The 27,999-nt window shown below is 33.6% G+C and overlaps 2 protein-coding genes across 4 annotated transcripts; one reads left to right on the top strand and one right to left on the bottom strand.

Annotated features, from left to right (window-relative positions):
- LOC111718299 (solute carrier family 13 member 2) lies at positions 1 to 10,129 on the top strand. Of its 3 annotated transcripts, XM_023493849.1 has the most exons (8): positions 1 to 586; positions 673 to 726; positions 2,428 to 2,505; positions 3,759 to 3,859; positions 5,055 to 5,163; positions 6,457 to 7,293; positions 8,937 to 9,181; positions 9,471 to 10,129. In XM_023493849.1, the coding sequence occupies exons 4-8, from the start codon at positions 3,763 to 3,765 to the stop codon at positions 9,608 to 9,610; spliced, it is 1,428 nt and encodes a 475-aa protein (XP_023349617.1). In that variant the 5' UTR covers positions 1 to 586; positions 673 to 726; positions 2,428 to 2,505; positions 3,759 to 3,762; the 3' UTR covers positions 9,611 to 10,129. The 3 variants fall into 3 exon arrangements, with proteins under 3 accessions (XP_023349617.1, XP_023349616.1, XP_023349618.1); XM_023493848.1 differs by lacking the exons at positions 1 to 586; positions 673 to 726 and adding an exon at positions 1,954 to 2,053; XM_023493850.1 differs by lacking the exons at positions 1 to 586; positions 673 to 726; positions 2,428 to 2,505; positions 3,759 to 3,859 and adding an exon at positions 3,866 to 4,044.
- Positions 10,040 to 27,999, bottom strand: LOC111718298 (axonemal 84 kDa protein). The gene is made up of 21 exons (XM_023493847.1): positions 27,860 to 27,999; positions 26,212 to 26,292; positions 25,957 to 25,998; positions 24,270 to 24,353; positions 23,068 to 23,173; positions 21,725 to 21,832; positions 21,104 to 21,247; positions 20,202 to 20,275; positions 19,598 to 19,795; positions 19,204 to 19,426; positions 18,680 to 18,750; positions 18,190 to 18,295; positions 17,309 to 17,413; positions 16,950 to 17,034; positions 16,716 to 16,878; positions 15,751 to 15,802; positions 14,801 to 14,914; positions 13,697 to 13,830; positions 13,126 to 13,185; positions 11,724 to 11,832; positions 10,040 to 10,292 (listed from the first exon to the last, which is right to left on the bottom strand). Exons 1-21 carry the CDS (start codon positions 27,976 to 27,978, stop codon positions 10,137 to 10,139), a joined length of 2,334 nt encoding a protein of 777 aa, XP_023349615.1. The 5' UTR covers positions 27,979 to 27,999; the 3' UTR covers positions 10,040 to 10,136.

Raw genomic sequence — 27,999 nt, 5'->3', positions numbered from 1 at the left:
GGAACATTAATTACACTTAAGATTGGTTAAAATGAAATTTTGTCTTCGTAACACACAGTATTATGGGCCATTCGGTAGGTTTTTTTAAGGTTGAAAAATGTTGCAATGAATTAGGAGTTTGCACAACAACACACTATTTTTTACTTATTTGCAAAAATGACTTGTTTCTGAAGACCTTTCTATTCCTTGGTTTTTTTACGTTCTGCAGTTAAAATGGATCAAATATATTTAAAACTCTAAATTAGTACGACCTGGATTCGAACGATAAAAGGGATTCAATCCCACCTCATGACTGGACTAGGGATTCAACTCCGGCACAGGCGTGGATTAGGGATTCCCTCCCTTCGAAGGAGTGTATTAAGGATTCACATCCTGCAAAAGAGTGGATCAAGGATTCACATCCTCCAAAGGAGTGGATTAGGAATTCTGGTCCTGCTCCAGATCTAATTAGGGATTCAGCTTATGATCCAGACCTGATAAGGGATTCAGTTCATGCTCCTGATTGGATTAGGGATCGGATAAAGGCCGCCAAATCTCGAAACAGGATTGAAAATCTTACTTTCAATCCTGATCAATCCATTTCAAGGTTAGTGAGTTGTTAAATAAATAGCTTAAATAATTGTAAAATTAAACGTTTTTCTTTTTTTCATTCATGAATTCTAATGTTTTCAGGATTACAGCAAGGAGCAGTTTGAAGAATACTGTTCTGGGTTTAATTCGAATCTGGTAAATTCTTGACTGTAAATCTAATGAATAATTAGGACCAAGCACAGACAGTTTATTAAACAAAACTGAACAGTTTTCTATTAAAGGGACTGTCAACGTATTTTCAAGTGACCCAGATTTAAAGAGGGGTATGTCCGCAAACCTTTAAACCTTTATCTCAGAAACAATGAGTGAGATACTTTCCTATATTTACAGCATAATTTTTAATGAGAAACCAACATAGGAAAGGTCAAATTTCAGGCAGCTAAATAAGATTTTTTTTCATATTGTTCTTTGTTCTCTTATTAGGCTTGCCTGTTAAAAAGTTGTAAAATCAAGCAAAACTTGGACAAGCATTAAATTCTTATTGTTATTTCAATCTGCATTTTTATATTTCCTCCTTAGGGTTAAAGTGATTTTTGACGTTTTTTATATTTCCTCCTTCATAATTCATGAGTGGTATGTCCAATAGGCAACAGAAACCTTTATACCTTTGTCTGAGCAAATTGTTAAAAATGATTTATGCTGAAAAACGTAGCGTCCATACAAATTCAGAAAGTAGCAATATATAACTCATATCGTAAAATAATCAATTTGATTTCAAACAAATCATTCAGATATTACTACCTAAAGTCATTGATTATTTTTCGACGCATTCGTATTTAGTTAATATCTAATATAAGTCGTATTTTAACAATTTTTTCCTTACAGACACAACAGATAGAAGATTAGTAGCGATAAAAGAAGCGCCTATTTTTCGCCTTAAGCCTATACTCCCTTTCTTTTTTCGCGAACACTCACTTTAAAAGATGTTTAAGAACAACCTAAAACTATTAACAACAGCATAGGGTCCCTTAAAAGTACGTACAGGTCCCTTAAATAAGCTTCTTTTAAAGAGCACAAATATTTTTCAGATAATTATTTGCATGTTTTTTTCTAAAATTTGTTTTAAATTTGGTCTGAATGTGTTTAATATTCAATAGCTTGGACAACAATGGATTGTAAAGGCGAGATCGGAATATATTAGGGCCACGTAGTCCTTTGTACATAATATATACAAATATATATATATATGGGGAGGAGAAAAAAATACTTTTTTGATAAAAAATGTTGTTTGCAGCTGAGTTCTGAAAGATGCCAAAAATCTTAAACTGGATTTTCAAACATTATTATTTTTGAATTAATTTGAAAGATAAAAAACTGACACCATTGAAGATTATTCAAATTCTAGTTTGTTTTCTATTTTTTGCTCTCTACGCCGCGCTGGTCTAGTTCTCTTTCTGCCAGGAAAGAATTTGTTCTTTGGGTCACGTGATCGCAGGATGAGAAAACTCTGGATATTAGAAAGGAGTGTTATTTTTTTAGTTTTTTTAAGAATTTGATCTTACAATTATTTTTGTCCTTATTCCTGATAGGGCATTTTTTTCTTTTTCTTTTTATTCGTTCTCTCGTTTTTGTTTCTATTTTTGTTTTAGGTTTAGTTTTTTGTCAATTTTTTTCTCTCTTGTAGCTAAAAGAAAGAATAAATATTTTTTTCAAACTTAAAGTTTGCTTGTTTTTAGGTCGCTCATTTCTTTTTCCTGAGATTTGAACCATCGATTCAAAGTTAAAAGTTAAGAAATGATTTGATTCGGTGGTTTTTAAATTTGAACCGTCGGCGGTAGGCCTGACTCAAATTCTTCAAATTCGGTCTCTTTTTGGATGAAATTGTTTATTTTCTAGGTGGAAGTTTATATTTGTTTCTCTTCTTCCTTTTCTTCTTGTTCCAATCCTAGTATACTGGCCTCAACCTCCGGGAAGGTACATTTTTTTATTAAACCTTCATTTCATAATTCATTCATCCTTCCTTTCATACTTCATTAATTATTCCTTTCATACTTCATTCATTCTACCTTTCATACTTCATTCATTCTTCCTTCCATACTTCATTCATTAGTCCTTTCATACTTCATTAATTATTCCTTTCATACTTCATTCAGTATTCCTTTCATACTTCATTCAGTATTCCTTGCATACTTCATTCATTCTTCCTTTCATACTTCATTCAGTATTCCTTTCATACTTCATTCAGTATTTCTTTCATACTTCATTCATCCTTTCATACTTTATTCATTATTCCTTTCATACTTCATTCATTCTTCCTTTCATACTTCATTCATCCTTTCATACTTCATTCATTCATCCTTTCATATTTCATTCATCCTTTCATACTTTATTCATCCTTTCATACTTTATTCATCCTTTCATACTTCATTCATCCTTTCATTCTTCATTCATCCTTTCATACTTTATTCATCCTTTCATACTTCATTCATCCTTTCATACTTCATTCATCCTTTCATACTTTCGTACTTTATTCATCCTTTTTTTCCTATACTTCAATCCTTACTTTCATGCTAGACTTCACCGAGGAAGGGTTGCTCCCAGGGTTTTGGTGTGCTCCCAGGTTTTTGGAGTTGCTCCCAGGGTTTTGGTGTGCTCCCAGGTTTTTGGAGTTGCTCCCAGGGTTTTGGAGTAAAATGTAAATATTTCTCCGACCTTTTCTGAAAAATTCTTTAAAAAGGGCTCTGCTATCCCTTTTTTACTGTCTTTGTTCAGATATTTGCAGGAAAAAAATCGCAAATTTCAGTCCAAGTAGCCTGTGGCGATCATATAGTTTTGATTAGCTAAACTGTCAACATTTGTTTAAGCTTATACTTTGAAGATTGTTGGTAAATGTAAAAAAGAATCTTTTTTTTTAGCTAGATACATAAAGGTTTCATTTGATCTGGTCTAATACATCTCAACATCTTTATTAGTTATCCTTCTCCACATTTTTCAGGACATAAACCAATTTTTCCATGATCAGTGTTTACTTATTCACAAACTAAATATATTAAATGATTAAATACATTTTTACTATATTTTATTTGTATTTTTGTTTTACATTCACTGAGAAGATTATTTTGATTGATCTTATGTATTTAATGAATGTAATGTATCCTTCATTAATTATCCATTAATTATCTAGATAGAAATTTTGATTATTAATTGATAAATTATAATTTATCTAGATGTATGTATGTTCTTGTTTTAATGGGAATATGCTGGCTTCTAGAACTTCTTCCAATCCCAGCTACAGCTCTCATTCCCATTATTGCATTCCCACCTCTAGGTACTACTTTTTTCATTCCCAGCCTGATACTTCTAGAACTTCTGCCAATCCCAGCTACAGCTCTTATTCCCATGATTGCATTCCCACCTCTAGGTACTACTTTATTCATTCCCAACCTATACTTCTAGAACTTCTTCCAATCCCAGCTACAGCTCTTATTCCCATTATTGCATTCCCACCTCTAGGTACTACTTTATTCATTCCCAGTCTGTACTTCTAGAACTTCTTCCAATCCCAGCTACAACTCTTATTCCCATGATTCCATTCCCACCTCTAGGTACTACTTTATTCATTCCCAACCTATACTTCACATTAATTTCCGTTTCAAGCTACAGGGTGTCCCAGAAAACATTGGAATTTAGAGACGGTATGAAAATCGTCTTCGATTACCGATATTGAATAAATGAAAAAAAGTGTATCAAAATAAAGACTTTTGAAAATGTGGTTTGTCTTTTTAGGTCTTCAATATTGACGGAGATATTAATTATTTAAAATATTTCGCTGTTAAATAAATTAGAATCTGTACAGATTCCCTAATATCTCCGTCAATTTTGAGGATATAATTATGGTAAACCACATTTTTGAATTCCCAAGAGTCCTAGTTTTAATTATAAACTGTGGTTTAAATGGAATACTACAAATAGTGTGTTTACGTAATAATGCCACGCGGAACAAAGACGATATATAGAAATCGTCACTTAATTCCCATTTTGTGTGACACCCAGTTTATACATATCGTATCCATGAATCTCTTTATCATACTTACAACACTCAAAATAACGAAGTGAAATTTTCTGAGAAAAAATTTAAATTTCATTTTTTTTCAGAATTCACGTTTGTACCCTCCCTAATGACCAGCTTGACGGATATATTATTTTTTCCTGAGTTTCTGAAAAACATGTTTTTCTCTTCTCCCCCCCCCCCACCCGGCCTTGTTTTTATTACTTTCTCATATTCTCATTACAAAATATGAGTCTCGTTAAAAATAGAATTAACTTTTAGAATATATTTTTATATTATTGCAAAGAATCTGAATACTCGCTTCAAACTCTAATTTCCTAATTTCTTTTGATGATGTAAACCTTTGATTTTTAGCAGAATTTATAGTTTAAAAGATCTAAGGTTGTGCCCATAAGGTTGCAAAGATATAGGTATTATAAAATTATAGTTTGAGTCGAATAATCAATTCGTTTAGGAATTATGACAACGGCTCAGACAAGTATGTATTATATGAAATCTTCTTGTATGCTATTTATTGGTGGGCTAATGGTAGCCATTGCTATAGAAAACTCAAACCTCCACAGGTTAAACAAAACAAACTAAAAATTAATATACAAGAGTTTAAGTCTACAGTAATTTGAAGGTTTGAATATTAATAGTAGTTTTCAGTACATTTACACCCTGGGCAAAATAGATTTTAGTAAAATAGATGGCAACGTAGAATTTGTACACTCTCAGTTCAGCTGTATTCTGACGTCACAAGTGTCAGTTCAGTTTTTGTGTCCGACAAAATTATTAATAACAGTGATAATTTTAGAATAAAGTGCTTATCTTACAGTAAATAAGTGCCATTTTATGTGTTCTTTATTTACTGTTCTTACACTTTTTTACTTAATCTTGGAAGACATGTCAACTAATGTGAGAAAGTTTAGTTTTTCTTGATTTTTTTGACACTTGTGACGTCGTGTATAATTGGTTCATTTCTCAGTTGCCACCTATTGTACTTGATAATCTATTTGCCCTGGACTAACCAGGGAGAGAGTTCGGGTTCTTCAATTTGAATTGATTTACGTTTTGGTAATTTAGCAATCTTTAAATTTATGCAGTTGTATTTTTCATTTAAAACGCCAACAGAAAAGTACAATTTTTTTTATTTGGTCGAAAGTCACAGCTTGCTGAGACAAGGACAGAATTATTAAATCTGTTTGGGGAGTTTGCAGAAATTACATATTTTTTAGCTCCTTTATATATTACAGGGCTTGTAGCTCCCTTCTATATAACTAGGCTTTAAGGGCGCTTCGCGTCCATCTTCTATTTCAATTGTAAACATGTTTCAAAAATCAAATTTTGTTTGAGGCAAATTTTTGAAAATTCTATCTTCCATAGACCTTCCCTAGGATCACGCAAGGTCCCACAACAAATTTGGGCCCGATCGGTTCAGCCGTTTTGAAGTTTATTGGACATAAACAAATAATCAAACAGACAGACAAGCAAAGTATATATTATAGATAGATACATGTATTTCCTAGTTTGGATAACTTTTTTAATTTATTGTAAAAAGTTTGTTTTAAATGAATTTTCTTCTATCCAATTTCGACGTTTCTCGTTAAAAACTTAACTAGAAAAAATATTTATGAAAATATATAAACCTATTTAAGTCCAAAAACTTTCTTCAGTTTCCGATTTCAAAGTTTATATTTTAATCTAGGTCTTCACTTCTTTTCTTAAAATTTCCATTATGTTACATGAACTGTAATAAACTTTTATATTATTACACTCTTTTCAAACTTTTCATTTTCTTTCCGGTCCCTATGGACTAAAGAAGAAATGTGTTCAAGCTTAAATTAAAATTCTAAAAGAAAAAAAAATGTTTTTAGACGAGTGGGATTACGAGTTCTTCTAATGGTTGGGAGTTCCCCCCGTCTTGTTCTCCTAGGGTTCATGATCCCAACTGCTATCCTCTCCATGTGGATCAGTAACACCGCCAGCACGGCCATGATGATTCCCATCCTGGAGGCTGTTCTTGTAGAGCTCGGAGCTCATCATAGAAACATGATGATGCTTGCTATAGCCTTCGCTGCTAATGTTGGCGGCACCGGCACTCTGATCGGCACACCGCCAAACCTGGTATTTTTTGAATTTATCGGGAAACTGAAAGGTCAACCTATTACATTTGGAAGCTGGATGGTATTCTGTGCTCCTCTCATGTTTGTGAACCTTCTAATTGCCTGGCTCTGGTTACAACTTCTCTTTCTTCCTATTTGTCGCAAGAATAACAAAGTTAAAGATGAACTTGAAAATATTTCTGAAAAAGGAGAAACTGATATCAAAACTCTGTTAACATCAAGGTATAAGGATCTAGGATCTATGTCTCGCCATGAATACTCAGTTCTAGGATTGTTCCTACTACTAGTTGTGCTCTGGTTAACACGATCCCCTGGTTTTATGACAGGTTGGGCAGATCTTCTCCCTCCTGGAGTAACCGACGCTACTCCAGCAATACTTATCTCCCTAATCATGTTTGCAGTTCCAGCAGGGGCAGGAGGAGAGACTCTTCTCAATTGGAAGTTGGTTCAGGAGAAGCTGGCCTGGGGGGTTATTGTACTGCTAGGAGGTGGGTTTGCTCTGGCTGAGGGCGCAGAACGATCCTGTCTCAATATATGGGCAGGAGAACAGCTTGCTAAACTCGGTGGTCTGCCTCCTCAAGTTCTTAGGTAACAGTTTTCAATCAAAAAAGCTTTAAAATATATTCAATGAATCTCGCATGGTGGCTTGTCCGAATTAAATCTTTTTATGATAAAAAATGAATGAGATATCCTCGTATTCTAATTGGAAATCGATTATTTTCAATTGTGGTTTTTCTACAGCAGTGCCCTGAGGATTTATGCTGCAAAAGTACAATAATAACCAAAAAACAACGGAATAGAAAGACGACATTATTGCAATAATTAAGTGTATTTTATGTTTCGAAACAAACAGTTTACCATACACTTATTACATCACTAATTTAGTAACTGGGTCAGTTTACAGTGCACAATTCTATAACTGTACCGTCCTGTACCTGTACCGTCCTGTACCTGTACCGTCCTGTACCTGTACCGTCCTGTATCTATACCGTCCTGTATCTGTACGGTCCTGTACCTGTACCTCTACCATCCTGTACCTGTACCGTCCTGTACCTGTACCGTCCTGTACCTGTACCGTCCTGTACCTGTACCGTCCTGTACCTGTACCGTCCTGTACCTGTACCGTCCTGTACCTGTACCGTCCTGTACCTGTACCGTCCTGTACCTGTACCGTCCTGTACCTGTACCGTCCTGTACCTGTACCGTCCTGTACCTGTACCGTCCTGTACCTGTACCGTCCTGTACCTGTACCGTCCTGTACCTGTACCGTCCTGTACCTGTACCGTCCTGTACCTGTACCGTCCTGTACCTGTACCGTCCTGTACCTGTACCGTCCTGTACCTGTACCGTCCTGTACCTGTACCGTCCTGTACCTGTACCGTCCTGTATCTATACCGTCCTGTACCTGTACGGTCCTGTACCTGTACCTCTACCATCCTGTACCTGTACCGTCCTGTACCTGAACCGTCCTGAACCGTCCTGTACCTGTACCGTCCTGTACCTGTACCGTCCTGTACCTGTACCGTCCTGTACCTGTGCCGTCCTATACCTATACCGTCCTGCCTGTACCTGTACCCTCCTGTACCTGTACCATTCTGAACCTGTACCGTTCTGTGCCTGAACCGTCCTGTTCCGTCCTGTACCGCCCTGTACCTGTACCGTCCTGTACCTGTACCGTCCTGTACCTGTACCCTCCTGTACCTGTACCATCCTGTACCTGTACCGTCCCGTACCTGAACCGTCCTGTTCCGTCCTGTACCGTCTTGTACCTGTACAGTCCTGTACCTGTACCGTCCTGTACCTGTACCGTCCTGTACCAGTACCGTCCTGTATCTATACCATCCTGTACCTGTACCGTCCTGTACCTGTACCGTCCTGTATCTGTACCGTCCTGTATCTGTACCGTCCTGTATCTGTACCGTCCTGTATCTATATCATCCTGTACCTGTACCGTCCTGTACCTGTACCGTCCTGTACCTGTGCCGTCCTATACCTATACCGTCCTGCCTGTACCTGTACCCTCCTGTACCTGTACCGTCCTGTACCTGTACCGTTCTGTACCTGTACCGTCCTGTACCTGTACCGTCCTGTACCTGTACCGTCCTGTACCTGTACCGTCCTGTACCTGTACCGTCCTGTACATGTACCGTCCTGTACCTGTACCGTCCTGTACCGTCCTGTACCTGTACCGTCCTGTACTGCCCTGTTCATAACTTATTTGTTTTCTTTAGAATAATACTATCTCTGCTGGTTTCCCTAATAACTCAGGTAGCCAGTAATGCAGCTACTGCCAGCATGCTGCTCCCTGTCCTCCTTCAGCTGTCCCAGCAGCTTCATCTCAACCCTCTCTACTTGATGCTTCCGGCAACATTAACAACAAGCTTGGCATTCATGTTACCAGTTTCTACAGCTCCTAACGCAATTGTATTTGCAGCAAGTGGAATGAGAACAGTTGATATGTTAAAGGCAGGAGTAGGTAAGTCAATTTATGGGACTGTGCTAGTAATTTTAAGTGACCTTACATTTCAAGAGGAGCATGTTCGATTCCGATCAATAATCTTTCTTTTTAATGGTTCCATTTTTTTTAGAGAAACTACAATTAAAAAATCAATTTTCAAGGAGAAGATGATGGATATCTCAAATACATTTTTTAAGGGTACTGTTGTGAATTTGACATAACACTATATATTTGTAGGGTCACTTGAAATTACGTCTACAGTCCCTTTAAGAATGTTTAGAAAACGTTTTACAGTTTTTTTCTTCAGGTTTAACATTTATAACAGTTTTCGTGACAGTTGGATGGACAGCATCAGTTGGAATTCCGATCTTTTCATTAGATGATTTCCCAGACTGGGCGATCCCAAATAATCAATCACTAGCTTCAAACTTTAGAAAATGTTTATAAGATGTTGAAACCAAGAATTGTGAATAAGGGAAGATTTATTTTAGAAAATTAAGAATTTTACTGTTTTCTACAGACTCAAGACATTAAGAAATGGTTGGCTAGATTTTGGGTAATAATTTTGAGAATTGTTCTATCATAGGAGTATTCTCCAAAGTATGGACCTACAGTGTTATAAGAACTGTCCACGTATTTTGATGTGATTCTGCATTTCCGATTCACATCGGTATCGTTCAAATCTTTGTCTGAGCAAATATGGAGATATCCTTCTTTTTCTTGCGGATTTATGCTACATAGACAAGGGTTGAAATTGTCAGAATTAATCTTTTTTTCAGATAGAAAAAAGGCATGTAATTCTTTGAACAAACTGGTTATTTGAAATTACGTCGAAAGTTGTTGTTTTGTTAATTGTTTTTTGATAAAAAGAATATGTAATTTAGTTTGATTTTATTGTAATTATAATGTAAGTACAAACTGTCTTTAAACGAAGGAAAATGATAATTAATAAAATTATAGAAAATATCGAGTTTTAAGCATAAGAGAGAACCAGAGTTGCAAGAAGAAACTGATATACTGAGTCTACAAAGATCGGTGTCGCCAGAGACATCTGTTGTTTAACTTTAGGACTAGAGTACTCCAGGGCTAGGTTGTAGAGGTCAGCAAAAACTGGAAGTCCAGGTTCAGCCTGGAACAGAAGAATCACTTTCTTTTAAATTAGATTTAAGAAAGAAAGAAAAGAAAGAAAAAAATCGAATTTCGAATCTTGAAAGAAAAAAAATCGAATTTTGACAGAAAAAAAACATGTTTGAAATTTTTTTTAAATGATGTTTTTTTGTAAATAATTTTTTCCGCCTCTTTTAGGGGAGGATACCGATGGTTTTCCTTCAAAAAAAAAATAGCCAACATATAAATATACAAATATATATATACTAGAAATTCAGGGCGCTTCGCGCCCATCGTCTATTTAAACTTTTAATTGTGGCTTTATCTGTGAGCATCTTCTCTTTGTACAGTATAAAACAAAAACAAAAAAAGTTTGCGGATTTTATAATATTTTTTCGCGCATTTTCAAAATTTTACAAAAATAAAAAACATTTAAACACAAATTTTAAAATTTCAATCATTCATAAACCTTCCGCGGGGTCCTAAGATGTCCCACAAAAAATTTGGGCTCGATCGGTTCAGCCGTTTTGACGTTTATTGGATACAAACAAACAGACAGACAGACAAGCCAAATTTATATATAGATATAGAAGATATGTCTTAATTTTGTAATATTGTGTAATATCTTAGACTTTAAGCTAAAATATCTTTGATGTATATTTAATGTAAACTTTTTATTTGAATTTTTTTTGGCAAAATTTGATAAGATTAACCAAATATATAAATTTATTCCTAACCAAAAGCACTCAGAAAATTTTAATCCGATCTAATTTAAATCCAGCATCTTGGAAACATTTTCTGTCTGAAATATTAATAAAATAAGAAATCTCAACTTATTTTTTTAGAACAGTGTTTTTTGATATTTTAAACCAAACAAGGATTCGAGTTTTGATAAAGAAAATTCTGTCCATCCACGAAATATCTGGTACATATAAAGAAGTCGAGCTACACAATTAATAAAACATATTGAAGTATGCAGGTACAATATAGAATTAATGTATATCTACATTGTTGAAAGTTGAAATCAACCATTATAATAAATTTAATCTATTTTAGCTTGTTTCATCTTTAATAATTATTAATTATGAAAATTTGAAAAGCTTGAATATTGTTTTTAGTTTTGAACAGATTAAAACAATATTGTTGCACATTTTGTATGTTTTAATATGTCCTGAAATGATAATTCTTTTTAGACTAAATTAGACTAAAATTTTTTTTGTTTCTTTGTAAATTGAAGAAAAAAATATTTAGATTATTTTCTAATTTTTGTTTCTACTAGATAGTGTTGAACAAACGGCATCATATTTGGTTTTTAAATATTAAAGAATTATCTGTTTTCAATTTCATAATGCAAAATATTGACATTGACACAAGTTATTGGACCAAAGAAAGAAAACTAATCGTTCGTGTAAAAAAAACGGATGAAATGGGGACGCACAACAATAGTTCTTACCTTATCGCTAAATGTTTGGGAGGATTCGTTGCACTCTAGAACCGAGGTTAGATGAGGAGTAACGAGAAGGAGTTTCTGAATAGATTCAGGTTCTCCTAGAACCTTCTCCCTACAATAGTTAGAATAGATTCAGGTTCTCCTTAAACCTTCTCCCTACAATATTTAGAATAGATTCAGGTTCTCCTTGAACCTTCTCCCTACAATAGTTAGAATAGATTCAGGTTCTCCTTGAACCTTCTCCCTACAATAGTTAGAATAGATTCAGGTTCTCCTTGAAACATCTCCCTACAATATTTAGAATAGATTCAGGTTCGCCTTGAACCTTTTCCCTACAATATTTAGAATAGATTCAGGTTCTCCTTAAACCTTCTCCTTACAATATTTAGAATAGATTCAGGTTCTCCTTGAACCTTCTCCCTACAATATTTAGAATAGATTCAGGTTCTCCTGGAACCTTTTCCCTACAATATTTAGAATATATTCAGGTTCTCCTTGAACCTTTTCCCTACAATATTTAGAATAGATTCAGGTTCTCCTTGAATATTCTCCTTACAATATTTAGAATAGATTCAGGTTCTCCTTGAACCTTCTCCCTACAATATTTAGAATAGATTCAGGTTCTCCTTGAATATTCTCCTTACAATATTTAGAATAGATTCAGGTTCTCCTTGAACCTTTTCCCTACAATAGTTAGAATAGATTCAGGTTCTCCTTCAACCTTTTCCCTACAATATATAGAATAGATTCAGGTTCTCCTTCAACCTTTTTCCCTCCAATAGTTATAATAGATTCAGGTTCTTCTTGAATATTCTCCCTACAATAGTTAGCATAGATTCAGGTTCTCCTTGAATATTCTTCCTACAATATTTAGAATAGATACAGATTCTCCTTGAATATTCTCCCCACAATATTTAAAATAGATTCAGGGTCTCCTTGAACCTTCTCCCTACAATAGTTAGAATAGATTCAGGTTCTCCTTGAACCTTCTCCCTACAATAGTTAGAAAAGATTAAGGTTCTTCCTTATCTGGCATAAATCTGATCTTTTCTTACATCCATAAGTTCAATTTAGGTGGGCTGTGAGCGTGATTTTAAGATAGCAGGGACCAAATTGAATTTACAACGATACCCTTGAAACCTTAATCTGATCATTTGAAAGATATACCGTCGTTTTTCTGACTCGAATATTGTTTAATTCTGATCATTTCTCCACTGTTTCTTATAAGTAAGAATTGCCTTTTTTATGGAGGATCACTTGAAATTACGTTCAAGGGCTCTTTCTACAATTAAATGATAAAAATAGAAATTAAATCTGAAGATAAATTCCGATGTTTTCAATGTGAGAACTACTACGAGTCAGACATTTAATTATCTTTTATTTAAAGAAAGCTAAACAATGTTACCTGAACTGCATGATTAACTTCTCATACCCGGAGAGCAGATTCCAGCGGGACCAGGAGAAACTAAACAAATAAATTCATCAAACTTAAAATTCTTTTTTTAAGGGATCAAATAAATTCAGCGGATCGTCTAATATTTTTAATATTATGTACATCAGAAAAAAAGTGGATGATAAAGTAGAATTAATGTTGTTCATGTAAAATAGTTATCAAGAAAAGTACAGGGTTACCCTCAAAGGATGAGACTTACATGACGACTTGTAACCCTCAAAATATGACGATCCGAAAATTAGGTTGCTGTCTTAAAAATAGTTATAAACGAATAAACTGACCACATTAGCGAAGAAATCAACAAGATGACAGCTACATGTATCTGTGCATTTAAGAAATAAGATCTATCAAATTCTGTACAGTCGTCTCTGAAGTCTCATCCCTGTGGGTAACCCTGTATATAAGTCTAGATACTTTTTTGAGGTCAATCTCTGATCTTCAAATTTAATCTTTTTTATTAAAATAATTCAGAACTATGAAAACTTTTGTTTCTAAATAAATATTAAAAAAGGTTGAAATGAACCTGAGCGCGTTGGCTGTTAGTGCCATGCAGTAGTATAGATGTTTCTCAGTAGGAATATCCTTCAGGGGTAATCCCTCGATGTAACAATGAGAATCACAGTCAGGGAATATATCGACCCCTTGATGTCGCATCTCCTGGAAAATTTATTAAAGGAAGTTCAGCATTTGTCTGATAAAGATTGAACGAGAAAATTTTATGTTTCTAGCACGGTTTCCCTTTCCTTACTGTTCTAACCATTGCAACGCAGTTTTAGACATCACTTTACCTTCCCTTACTGTTCTAACCATTGCAACGCAGTTTCAGACATCAGTTTCCCTTTCCTTAGTGTTCTAACCATTGCAACGCAGTTTTAGACATCAGTTTCCCTTCCCTTAGTGTTCTAACCATTGCAACGCAGTTTTAGACATCAGTTTCCCTTCCCTTAGTGTTCTAACCATTTCAACGCAGTTTTAAACATCAGTTTCCCTTCCCTTATTGTTCTAACCATTTCAACGCAGTTTTAAACATCAGTTTCCCTTCCCTTATTGTTCTAACCATTTCAACGCAGTTTTAGACATCAGTTTCCCTTTCCTTAGTGTTCTAACTATTTCAACGCAGCTTCAGACATCAGTTTTCCTTCCCATAGTGTTCTAACCATTTCAACGCAGTTTTAGACATCATTTTCCCTTCCCTTAATGTCCTAACTATTTCAACGCAGTTTTAGACATCAGTTTCCCTTCCCTTAATGTTCTAACTATTTCAACGCAGTTTAAGACCTAACGTTAAGTAACTTGTGCGTTTTCTCCTTCATTAATACATTTTAGAACTAAATGTCCAATTATTTTTGTAAACTAAGTAATAATTGTTTTAACATTGCTTTTTATGTCTAACATTGGAGCAGTGGAGATAAACAGCTGATGCAGGAAACCTGTTTATCGACAAACAGCACGAATGGAGTGTAGGACAAAAAACTAATAATTTATGATATTCTAAAGGACAGATGGAATGCAGGACAAACTTTAATTGTTATTCTTACAAAAGCTAAAATAAAGTGAACGATAACTCGACCCTGAATCCCAGTTTAAGTTGCATCAATAACAAAAACATAAATATTTATAATTTCACCTTAATCAGATCTTTTAGTTTCATCGGAACATCAATTATTCCCTTGACCGGGGGTTTATTTCCGCTGGAGAATTTGACCAGGGTAACCAGACCAGGCTCTATAGCAAACTCAGCCTGAAAGGTTATTGTAATTTCAAGCGACCTTTTATTCGAACAGGGACATGTCCGATTCACAACAATCCCCTTTAAACTATTCTCTGATAAATAATGTGCAAGATATCGTCGTTTTTCTAGCTTGAAAAGTCTTAAATTTAATTTCCTTCGTTGTTTCTAAAGCATAAAAATTTCAGTTTCTGTAAAGAGAAACCACAATTGAAAATAATCAATTTTTAAAGTCAAGGGGATTTTGATCTAGCAAAGCTTTAAATGGTACTTATAATTGTTTACCTGTACTGAGATACAATCTCCTTGTTGTTGTTTACATTTACTGAGATACAACCTCCTTGTTATTGTTTACCTGTACTGCAACCATTGTTATTGTTTACCTGTACTAAGATCTGGGATACAACCTCCCTGTTATTTTTCACCTGTACTGCAACCTTTGTTATTGTTTACCTGTACTGAGATACAACCTCCTTGTTATTTTTCACCTGTTCTGCAACCATTGTTATTGTTTACCTGTACTGAGATACAACCTCCTTGTTATTGTTTACCTGTACTGCAGCCATTTTTATTGTTTACCTGTACTGAGATACAACCTCCTTGTTATTTTTCACCTGTACTACAACCATTGTTATTGTTTACTTGTACTGAGCCCGAAATTTAAAAGAGTATCGTTGAATGGTACTTATTATTGTTTACCTGTACTGAGATACAACCTCCTTGTTATTATTTTACCTGTACTGCAACCATTGTTATTGTTTACATGTACTGCAACCATAGTTATTGTTTACCTGCACTGCAACTAATGTTATTGTTTACCTGTACTGCAACTGCTTGTTATTGTTTACCTGTACTGCAGCAGCACTAAGAGCAATAACAGCTTTGTTTGGATTCTCTGGTCTAAACAAACAACTGAGAAACTCTTGACATTTTAAATGATTAAATTCTTCCTTGAGAAGAAAATTGTTTGAAAAAGGATGAGATGTATTGTATCCTGACATGAAAGAAATTCTAACAAATAAATCCAGCAATAAAGTTTCATTTTATATCAGAAAAATGATTAAGTGTAGATAACAACTTAAACTCCTATTTTACTCCATACTTGTACATCCCTAGCTCTATCTCTTACCTGAGCTCTATATCCTACCTGAGCTCTATCTTTTACCTGAGCTCTATTTCCTACCTAAGCTCTATTTCTTACCTGCGCTCTATATCCTACCTGAGCTCTATATCCTACCTCAGCTCTATCTCTTACCTGAGCTCTATATCCTACCTGAGCTCTATCTCTTAACTGAGATCTATATAATTCCTGAGCTCTATCTCTTATCTGAGCTCTATATCCTACCTGAGCTCTATATCCTACCTGAGCTCTATCTCTTACCTGAGCTCTATATCCTACCTGAGATCTATATCCTACCTGAGCTCTATATCCTACCTAACCTCTATATCCTACCTGAGATCTATATCCTACCTGAGCTCTATATCCTACCTGAGATCTATATCCTACCTGAGCTCTATATCCTACCTCAGCTCTATCTCTTACCTGAGCTCTATATCCTACCTGAGCTCTATATCCTACCTGAGCTCTATCTCTTACCTGAGCTCTATATCCTACCTGAGCTCTATATCCTACCTGAGCTCTATATCCTACCTGAGCTCTATCTCTTACCTGAGATCCATATCCTACCTGAGCTCTATCTCTTACCTGAGCTCTGTATTCTACCTCAGCTCTATATCCTACCTGAGCTCTATATCCTGCCTAAGCTCTATATCCTACCTAAGCTCTATATCCTACCTAAGCTCTATATCCTACCTAAGCTCCCAGCTCTGGAAGGGTAGGTTGGAGAACCTGAAGGCAGATAGACCGAAGATACCAAAGTGCATTGTTTTAAAGGATAAGGTTTGTTTTCCTTCGTTGAAACTTATTCCATAGAATCCTTGGTTTGTCCAGTAATTTTTCTCTTCGTCCCATCTCACTAGATAAGTTCAAGTTAATCTTCTAAATTATTTTTTAAAATCTTTGTTTAAAAAATAGATGAATAATTACCAATAGTTGGAGGTTCGAACCATAGGGCAGTCGAAGGAAGCTTTAAATGAACTTGAAGTAGCTTCTGGAGCTCAGCTTCTTGAGCCTTGGTAAATAATTTCATAGTTTTCATTTTAAAATCATTGGTTTCAAGGGATCGTTCAGACATTTTATCAATTTCAAAAAACATATCTCAATGTAAAGAAGACATAAACCCAAATTTGTTTCAGAAAACTGTTATTGGTGAAGTCAGAATGGTTCTGCTTTTTCAGTGTCTTTAATCCGTGATACAATTACCTAAAAAGTAATTGGTATCACCATCGTTTGACCCAAATATCTAAACATTAATCCCTTTAAAAATATCTTATATGAAAACCCACCTTAATTTCTCTTTCTATTTCCTCGGGAGTTTTCTTGACGTTTGAGTTTTCATCAGCAGGGGCTGGAGGTTTATAATCAGCTGCCCACGGCCGGGGTTTCAGCTCCTGCAGAACAAAATATTTCTACGTTTTCTGTAATTTGTGTTTTTTTTTCAATTTATAATATTTTCTTCACCTTTTTATTTTTGTACTTTATGGCTAATGAAAACATCACATATATACAGACTGCAATACTTTTTCGACTTTGATTTTACCTAACTAAATCAATTATACGTTTTTGCAACCCTAGTAATGTGCATTTTAGGATATATAAAGCATTTTTTAGCTTTAGGGTTTAAAAAAAGATATTGACAGAATTCTCATCGATTTTTACGGGAGAGCTTGCAACCTTCGGATCAATTATCTTAAATTTTTCCACTTAAATCACTAATTTCAGCGCCAATGTCCTGATGCTCAAAAGTCAAATAACGTTTTTTGTTTTATTCTTTTTTTAATCTGCTTCTGTCTCTAAATCATAACTATTCCAGTCATCAATAATGTTGGTTAAAGATGGTTTGGACTGATGCAAGGTGGTTCATGAAGGTTAAATACTCTGGGAGCGCTTCAATTTAAGGAAAACTTCGTCTTCATAGCAACAGACACTCAAAATCCTTATATGACGTAACTAAATATTGGCGGAATTTAAAGTGACAACGTTGCTTAGCGAGAGGGGGAAGGATTTTCTCCGCTTGTCAGCTGTAAAAAGCGGAGAAAATCCTTCCCACTCTCCCAAGCAACGTTGTAATTTCATCCTCTGCGAATTATCAGTTTACAGGGAGGTAATGGGGGCTAAAGGGGTTGACCCCCCCCCCCCCGTTTCTGTATATCCCTGTGGCGTGTACCTGTGGATGTTCTAGCTCACAAATAACCCAAGATGCAACTTTCTTAGGTTGAGGAGGAATATAGAGCATATCAAATACAATAATTCCGGCCATTATACGGTTTCGCCTGGAACATACAATAACTTCCTAAGATTAAGGAAGAATATAGAGCATATGAAATACAAAAATTCCGACCATTATACGGTTTCTCCTGGAACATACAATAACTTTCTAAGATTAAGGAGGAATATAGAGCATATCAAATACAATAATTCCGGCCATTACACGGGTTCTCATGGAACATACAATAACTTTCTAAGATTAAGGAGGAATATAGAGCATATCAAATACAATAATTCCGGCCATTACACGGTTTCTCATGGAACATACAATAACTTTATTTTAAAATCTTTCTTTTAAACTCTTGAATACTGCAAGGTACAGTTATTTTGATATAAAAAGGCAATTCTCATGAATAAGAAAGTGAAAAAGTCTAACGAAAATCTCTCACCTTAGATTGAGTTCATGAGTATCAATCTTGATTTTGTACATATCTATCCTTTGTTGAAGTTTTTCTTTAGCCTAATTTAAAGAATAAATAGAGATTTTTTATTTAACTTTTTAACTATTTTGTTTCGCAATACTATTTAAGCCCAACAACTTTACAGCATGTTGTACTTTAGTCGTCGTCGTATATCAATACATTGAAGACGACTTTCGATTTAAATTTTAATTGCTACCAAACTTTCAAACAGCATGGATACACATAAACGTGGAAACAAATAGAAGCTGTCAAGTAACAGCTTCTCTTTGTTTACTTGTAAACTTGTAATTTGAAAAAAGCTTGTTTGAAATGAAAACTTGAATAGAAAAGTCGTCTTCATTTTATTGATAAAACACCGACCATTGAATAATATACGGTCTTAACATTATAACGGATTAATTATTTCTCAGCACTGCTACAATGAAATTGAGCAGAAACTGAGCATGAACGATAAAGTGCATAAAGCTTAATAAAATTATATTTATTTTAACCTTTGTTGCTGGATCTTTCTCTTCCTCTTTAGTTTCATTCTCAATAATTTCCAGAACTTCTTGAACATCTGATTTCAAGGATTTGATACTTGATCTCCTGGTATCCCGGGGAGATTTTGTTCCTGGTTTACTGCTGCTTGGAGGAGGGGGTGGAGCTGAACCTTTCTTTCCTTTCCCTTTCTTATCCTGGGCTAGTAGGCGTAACCTTTCCTGCTCCGCCTCCCTAGAACAAAATGGTAATGCCTGATTTACAACGGTACCCTTAAAAGTTTAGTCTGATCAAGTATGAATTAGATATCATGTACGGATCTGTTTCTTTAAACTGTTTATTTTCATTTGCATTTTTCTGCGACAGTGAACTAAACTAAAATGTTACGCTTTTCCGTTTTATTACCTGGCAGCTCTGGATTCTAAATCAGCTTTTAGTTTAATCTTCTTCTTTTCCTCTTCCTCTTTCCTTGCTTTCTCCTGGAAGAGAACCAGGTGTGCTTGTATCCTATCCTGGAGCAGAACCCTGTCATCAGGATGTATTGGAGGAGTTGGATAGGACGGACATTGTTTACTGTAGTGATCATACTCAACCCGCATTACTCTAAAATTAGAGAACTAGAGAACTATATTGCTCAGGATTCTATCTTTTTTATATTTGAAAGAAAGCGTACCAATTTAACAAAAAATATTTAGGCAGACTTTCTGAGTACACAAATGTTATAAGAAAATTCTGCGAAATTTTAAAATTTAAAATTACAAAGAAAATTTATTAAAATCAAATAAAATGTAAACATGATTGAAATCAGGCTCAAATTAATGAGCTTTTAAAGCTTTTTAAGTATTTTGTTGTATTGGTTAAAAAGTAGAAAATAAAATTGTTTTTATTGAAATCGAATGTTAAGCATTTACATTGAGTAGGCACAAATAAACAAACCAAATAGAAAAGTTAAATATAAATTTTAGATTCGTAATCTATATATTTTAATTTCTATGTTTCTTTTGTTAACCTGACAGCTCCTCGAATACCCATGAGAGATCTGGGAAGCTCAAAACTAAACCCTAGGCTTTCAAACTCAGTTCCCTCAAATATTTGAAATATTGGAGAAATTATCGGAGAAAATCTTCAATGCTTTATAAACTTCTCATCTCAGCATAATTAAGAAAATTCAAATCTCTCACAAAATTGGAATTTTCGCATAATAATTCAAGAAACATCTAATAAGTAATAAAAACAAATTAGGCAAAAGTAAATTTTTTTTCTGATGTAGAGATAAAAAGTTATTTTGAATAATTTTGTTTCTTTATTGGATAAAGAAAATAATCAAATCTACAGATTATTCACATTGCTAATTAGTACAGACTCTGTAAAGTTGAGGATTCTGAAAATTATTACAATAGGTTAAAAGTATCAACAGGAAATGGAGACGTAATTTCAAGCGACCCATCATTTATAGCTGGGTATATCCGATTCATAATGGTACCCTTCAAACCTTTACCTGATCATGGATAATGTATCCTAGCTTTTGTAGCAATGATTTATTTTCAATTGTGGTTTCCTTGCTAAAACGATTCGCGGAATTATGCAGCCGAGATTGTGAAGAAAATGTTCAGAATTCTTTACTACAATATCTTGTAATTAAGATAAAGAAAGGATACTATTTAAAAAATGGAAGGTCCTTTGAAATTAATTTTCTTTCATTTTCACTAGCATGGATAAAAGAAAAAAACTGAGTCTTAGCCACAATCTCTTATTTTCTAATCCCTATATATTTGCAACCCAATGTTATGGACCTTGGATATTTAAGTTTAAAATATCAAACTATCAGATTGCAAAGATTTAGAAATTAGAAAATTTGGGGTTGGCAAAGAATCAACTTTACTATCCTTGTTCATGTTTTGAACCCAGTACCTTGACTCTCATGTTCTTTTCCACAACATTCCCCCAGAGCCCCAGCTGGACGAGGTTTGATGAGATGTAGTGCTGGAGCACGTTGTTCTCCGAGTCTACTATAGGAGATACGTCCAGGAGGATAGCATACGTGGCTCGGTTCAACTTTATACGGCGCAATATTAATAATATTTTTAAAAAAGATAAAAATTTCTTAAATAAAATATTTGAGTCTTTGTCACAAACTAAAATTTTTGAATTCTTTGCAACTGGATGGTGTAAACGTTTGATAAAACTAAGATTAATTTATCTAACATTTATAGTATGAAACATTGAGTTGCAAATATATAGGTAAAAGAAAATCAGAGTTTGTGGCAAAAACTTATTTAATTCATGAAAAATTTAAAGTTTAAACGACTGCATTCATTTTAAAAAACAGATAGAGGAACTTAACACTCGAATTTTTTAATCCCTATATCTTTGTTACCTAACGTTTGATATTTTAAACTATGAATTCTGATAAAAGTATAACTTTTGAAATATCAAAGGTTTACACAATCAGGTTACAAAATTAGAGTTTATGATAATGTTCAATTCCTTTCGTGATTGTCCTAAAACCAAGATTAAGATTATAATATTTTCCTTTGTAATCTGTAGTTTCTTCATGGTGTTAAATATTTTATGTCTCTCTTGAACCTTTGCTCTCTGGCTCCTGGTCACCTGTTCTACTGGTGTAGGTACCTCCCACTCCTAGACAAGGTACTAATGCAAGGAAAGTTAATTGCAGTTGTGTATACTCTGCGTACATATTGAAACCAGTTCTCTCTGGGCGGAATTTGTAAACAAGAATAGATGCATCAGTGTTCGTTTAGTATCGAAGGAGGTTAAAAGCATTAAATTTTGATAATTTTGATAATTCACATAATAGTTTCCTATGACCAGAATATTTCATTGATTTTTTATGTGGAAGATGGATCCCATGTCAGGCTTTGACATCCGCCTTGTGTTTACATTAGCGCCAAGAGACAGGTATACTGCAGTACAAAAGATGCGTACACCTCTGAAATAACTGTCCTTGCATTATAACCTTGCTCCTAGAGATCATTTTTTTTTATTCAAGGTTTTTCTTACTGTCAGCGTAATTTTAAGCTACCCTCTTCCTGCAAAGATGACAATACTCGATTCCCAGTGGTCCCTGGAAACCTTTGAAATTCGATCAAAAATGTGAAAGATATTGTCTTTTTTCTAGGATTATTTTTGCATGAAATTTCGCTTAAAGGCTCTACAACAAATGTATTGTCTTAAACTTTACTTTTGTACAAAACATTTAGGGCGGTAGTATAAACAGAACAAAAAACGAAAAATGATTGGTCAAAATGTTTTAGTCAACATCTTCTGGAGCTGATTTGGAGCAAATTTTTCGAACTACTTCTATATTAAAACAATAAATAGCAATTCAGATCTCTAATCTTTGGTTGGATATAGATATCAAAGCACGCAGAACCAACTATAGCTTGACATGTCCGGACTGCATGAAATATAACAATTTTAAAATTAAATTCTCTATTCATTTCACATCATTTTTGACTCGATCTTTAGAAAATAGGTCGCGGGACATAGAAAATTCAAATAAAAAGCTTCACGATTAAAAGGGGGACAATGTTTAGAAAGAGAATAGATTCCTGTGAACTATTTAACGGATACAATTATAAAATCAGATTAACCAATCTTACATTGATAAAAGCAGATTGTACTAATCAGAAATTGGTTAAGCCACCCTTTTTTCTAAAATTTTAACTACAATTTTGAGAAAAAAAGGTTTCTTTTTCTCATTTAACCCCCCCCCCCCCCCTGAAAAGAATTAGAGAAATTTGATCCACACACAAATTAGCTTTAGGGTTTGGATTGTAGTTTGATAGTTAACGACCTTGGTTTCAAACTTATGAAAATTAATAAAATTATGAAAATTTTGTTTTTAGTTTGACCTCTGGATTCTCAATAAGCCTCTCCATAGTGTTCATGAGAGGAAGAACCTCTTCAGTCTTCTTAATCACATCCTCCATATTCTCATGTCTATCCTCCTCCCAAAGACTAAATAAAATCTAAGTAATATTTTTGATTTAAATATTAAAACCGTTTAGTTCTACTGACAACTTCTACGTACACGCTGTCAGAAAAAATTATATTTTTGTCATCGACCTCTCTAAAGCCGTGGTAGACCTCTTTAAAGTTGTGATCAAGATCTTAAAGTTGTGACCAACCTCTCTAAAGTTGTGGTAGACCTCTTTAAAGTTGTGATCAAGATCTTAAAGTTGTGATCAACCTCTCTAAAGTTGTGATCGACCTCTCTATAGTTGCGATCAACCTCTTTGAAGTTGTGATCGACCTCTTTATATAGTATCAAAGACAATTCGATCTATCGAAAACTATGATAGAGTTGGGCTCAATGCAAACTAGATAGATGGAGAAGGTAAATCTATGCGACATCATTGTTACGACTTTGTAACCTCGTAGCTAGTTTAGTTTTCCTTTTACGCACTTAAGCATAAGAAAAATATAATTTATTCAGTTACATATTAGACATTCAAAACATTTTTGTTCTTCTCAATGCCTCTTCTATAAGAGGACACATCATCCAGACTGAACAAACACAAGTTTGAACATAGTTAGAAGACGACATTCTATAAGTTCATTGAAGCCAAAATGTCGTCTTCATATTTCTGATATTCTCTCAGTCTAGTGTTTGTTCTGTCTGGATGATGTGAGGAGTTATGATTGATAACATATAACATTTTATTCTCATGTTGGCGATTATTTTGTTAGTCAGCAATAACAATTTAACACATCAAACTAATTATGAAAGTGAATCCCTGGCTCCAATGGCCTACGCCTTTGTAAAATGATACTTTTAGGAATAGGTAAAAGGGTGTACTCAGGACGTAACGAATGAAACTAATAAAAAAATATATTTCACTTTGATACACATACAGAAAAAAATCGTCTAAATTGGAAACACAATTTAAGTGTAAAATCTTTTTTTTCCTTTTCGACAATATCGGCGTTTTTCAATTCTTTAAACAATAAAGTTCTATCCCTAACGTTAGCCGACTTCCCCTGAAACATTGTTTGAGATTGTTCTGGTTCGTTAATTTGATTAGCGAAAACGACCCCCAATACTGAGGTTTACCTGAGATAAGTATTCATCTGCTTGACACAGGCTGGATCAGGCATACCATCACATTTCATATATTCTCCCCATAGAAACTCATCTCTTTATATATAATATATATTTTATATATTCTCCCCATTAGAAACCCATCTCTTTATATATAATATATATTTTATATATTCTCCCCACATTACCGACGGCGACCTATGATTCCCCTAAGAGAGAAAAATTATGTAAAATAACGACCCGTTCTGCCAAATTTTCGGGGAAAAAATCACTCATTTTCCTCACAAAAGACGACAAATTTTCGGGAAAATAAAAATTTTACTTAACCACAGGTACCCTCGACCAATTTTGCCTACAAAACATCCCTCGCTGCTTTTTGGGAACCATTGGTAGAGTAAAATAAAATTTCCTGTAAAGTAGTTGAAAATAGTTAACATATATTTTATATATTCGTCTCTTTATATTATACTAACTTGAGAACCCAGCGTTGTCTGGAGGTTTTCCCTCTATAAAAGTTGACCTTCTCAACTTAGAATTTTTAATCCAGACTAAAAAGAACATTCTCGTTGTTGTTCCGAGCTCCCCAATCAAAATTTGACACAAATCGGTCAAGGGGTTCATGCGTTATGATCGGACAAACTACTTTATATCTAAACAGATAAATATATTTTAAATATTTTAGAAAAATAATGAAAGGGAAAAGGAATGCAGTTAACTAAACATACGAAAAATAATGGATGATTTAAATTCAGCTGAAGTGTCAGAGAATGTCTCCAAATTGTCAGGAGGGACCCGGAGAGAAGATGAATAGGTCCCAGTCCACCAGGAACTCAGAAGTTTATACATAAGGAACCCCTTTCCTTCATTAATAGGAATCTTATCCCTATTTAACTAACTTACCCCACAAACCAACTTACGTAAATGAAATGTAAAATTTACGTTTTTTTGTCTTTTAACGACCATACTTTGTTTTGGCACTGTAACCATAACGAAAACTTGAAAGATACAAATTAGTAAACTTTGGCTGGGAAAGTCAAGGGTAAGAAGAAGAGTAATTTGTCTAGTTTCTAGCTAAAGTTTTTGCAGAATATCTTGTTAGAGTTTTACAAGATAAACAATTAAACTAGAAAACCAGTGAAAATTGAAAAATTCCAATTTTGTAGACAGAGAGAGAGAGAGAATTTACTGGCCCATGAAGAGGAGAGTAAAGCTATGTCCCATCCATACCTGTGACTTAAAGGAATTGAGCCTTCGTAACAAATTCTGATTTTCTAATACCCATATTTTTTCCACCTGAAGGTGTAAACCTTTCATATTTCAAACTTAGATTCCTTTCATCTAACAGAATTCATAGCTTGAAATAACTAAGGTCTAAGGCATTGGGTTGCGAAAATATAGATATTAGAAAATCATAATTTGTGACAAAGACTCAATTCCTTTATATCTTTCTACTCTGGAATGAAGACAGATATAAAAATGTCATACTTTGAAACCTATCTGTACTGCAGAAATTAAATTCTAATTAAGATATTAGATAAGTTTGTGAATGGTTGGACTGTAATAATATGAGTATAAGAAGTTTGAATATACAAATAGAAATGTCCAACTTTCCCCAGAGATATGAATAGTTTAGACCTACTGGATAGACAGGTTCTATCTTCTAGATACATTATATATATATATATATATATTTAGATTCCTGGTTCGATCTATCATCTGCTGAACCAGAACATTGTGGGATCTAGAATATTCATAGTAATTAGGTAATATTTAGGTGATATCCAGGTGGTTCAGGTGAAATTCAGATGGTTCAAGTAGAATTTAGGTGATATTTAGGCATTTCAGGTGATATTCAGGTAATTCAGATAGAATTTAGGTGATATAGGTGTTTTATGTGATATTTAGGTGTTTCAAGTGTTCCAGGTAATGAATAAATGAATATTATTTTACTAACTTGTATATGTTCCTAGTAATATTCAAGTGTTCCAAACCAATAAGAAGTGCTTCATATTTAGCGCGAGATTTTCCCTCTTCTCTTAATATAATTAGGAATATTTAGATAATATAATTAGAAATAGCAAGATAATATATTTAGGAATACCGAGATAATATAATTAGGAATAACTAGATAATATAGTTAGAAATAACTAGCTAATATAATTAGGAATATTTAGATAATATAATTAGAAATAACAAGATAATATATTTAGGAATACCGAGATAATATAATTAGGAATAACTAGATAATATAATTAGGAATACCAAAATAATATAATTAGGAATACCGAGATAATATAATTAGGAATACCGAGATAATATAATTAGGAATAGCGACAAATATAATAAGGAATAACTGGATAATATAATTAGGAATACCGAGATTATATAATTAGGAATACCGAGATAATATAATTAGGAATACTGAGATAATATAATTATGAATACTGAGATAATTTTATTAGGAATAACTAGATAATATAATTAGGAATAGTTCATGAGATAATATAATTTGGAATAACTAGATAATATAATTAGGAATAGCAAGATAATATAATTAGGAATACCGAGATAATATAATTAGGAATAACTAGATAATATAATTAGGAATAGCAAGATAATATAATTAGGAATAGCGAGATAGTATGATTAGGAATAACTAGATAATATAATTAGGAATAGCGAGATAATATAATTAGGAATAACTAGAAAATGTAATTAGGAATACCGAGATAACATAATTAGGAATACCGAGATAATATAATTAGGAATAGCGACAAATACAATTAGGAATAATTGGATAATATAATTAGGAATACTGAGATAATATGATAAGGAATACCAAGATAATATAATTAGGAATATCGAGATAATATGATTAGGAATAACTAGATAATATAATTAGGAATACCAAGATAATGTAATTAGGAATAACTAGATAATATAATTAGGAATAGCGAGATAGTATGATTAGGAATAACTAGATAATATAATTAAAAAAAACTAGATAAGATAATTAGGAATAGCGAGATAATATCATTTGGAATAACTAGATAATTTAATTAGGAATAGCGAGATTATATGATTAGGAATAACTAGATAATATAATTAGAAATAACTAGATAAGATAATTAGGAATAGCGAGATAATATCATTTGGAATAACTAGATAATGTTATTAGGAATAGCGAGATAATATAATTTGGAATAACTAGATAATATAATTTGGAATACCAAGATAATATAATTTGGAATAACTAGATAATATAATTGGGAATAATTAGATAATATAATTTGGAATAATAAGAATTTGATTCGTAAAAAGATTAAAAAACAACATCCATTTCAAGAGGGATTTAAATTATAAAAAATGGGGGGGGGTGGTTTGTCGTTTGTATTGATTTGTGCTCAGGAAGAAATCTAAACCTAAAGTAAAAATCGTTTTATTGCGTTTAATTTAACAAATTGTGCAAAAATTTGGAAAATGAGTTCAGATGAAATCTGCAAAATAGTCTCTGAAGTCTCAAACTTTCTGAGAAACAGAAAAAAGTAAAAATTGTTTTTTTTTTGCTAATTTTTAAAAAATTTATTACTCATTTATTTTACCTCTCCTTCTCCTCCTCTTCCCCCTCTGATTCACGAGGTTGAATAATCTTTTCTATTTCCTCTTCCTTCTTCTTTGGATCTACTTCATCCTTCTTTAATCCTTTCTTCTTTACACCCATTCTACTAGATTAGGTATTCTA

Source organism: Eurytemora carolleeae, unplaced genomic scaffold, assembly GCF_000591075.1.
Source record: "Eurytemora carolleeae unplaced genomic scaffold, Eaff_2.0 scaffold36, whole genome shotgun sequence".
Classification (NCBI taxonomy): Eukaryota; Metazoa; Arthropoda; class Copepoda; order Calanoida; family Temoridae; genus Eurytemora; species Eurytemora carolleeae.
Note: the sequence above shows the minus strand (reverse complement) of the source record. Positions and strands in the feature narration are given on the sequence as shown.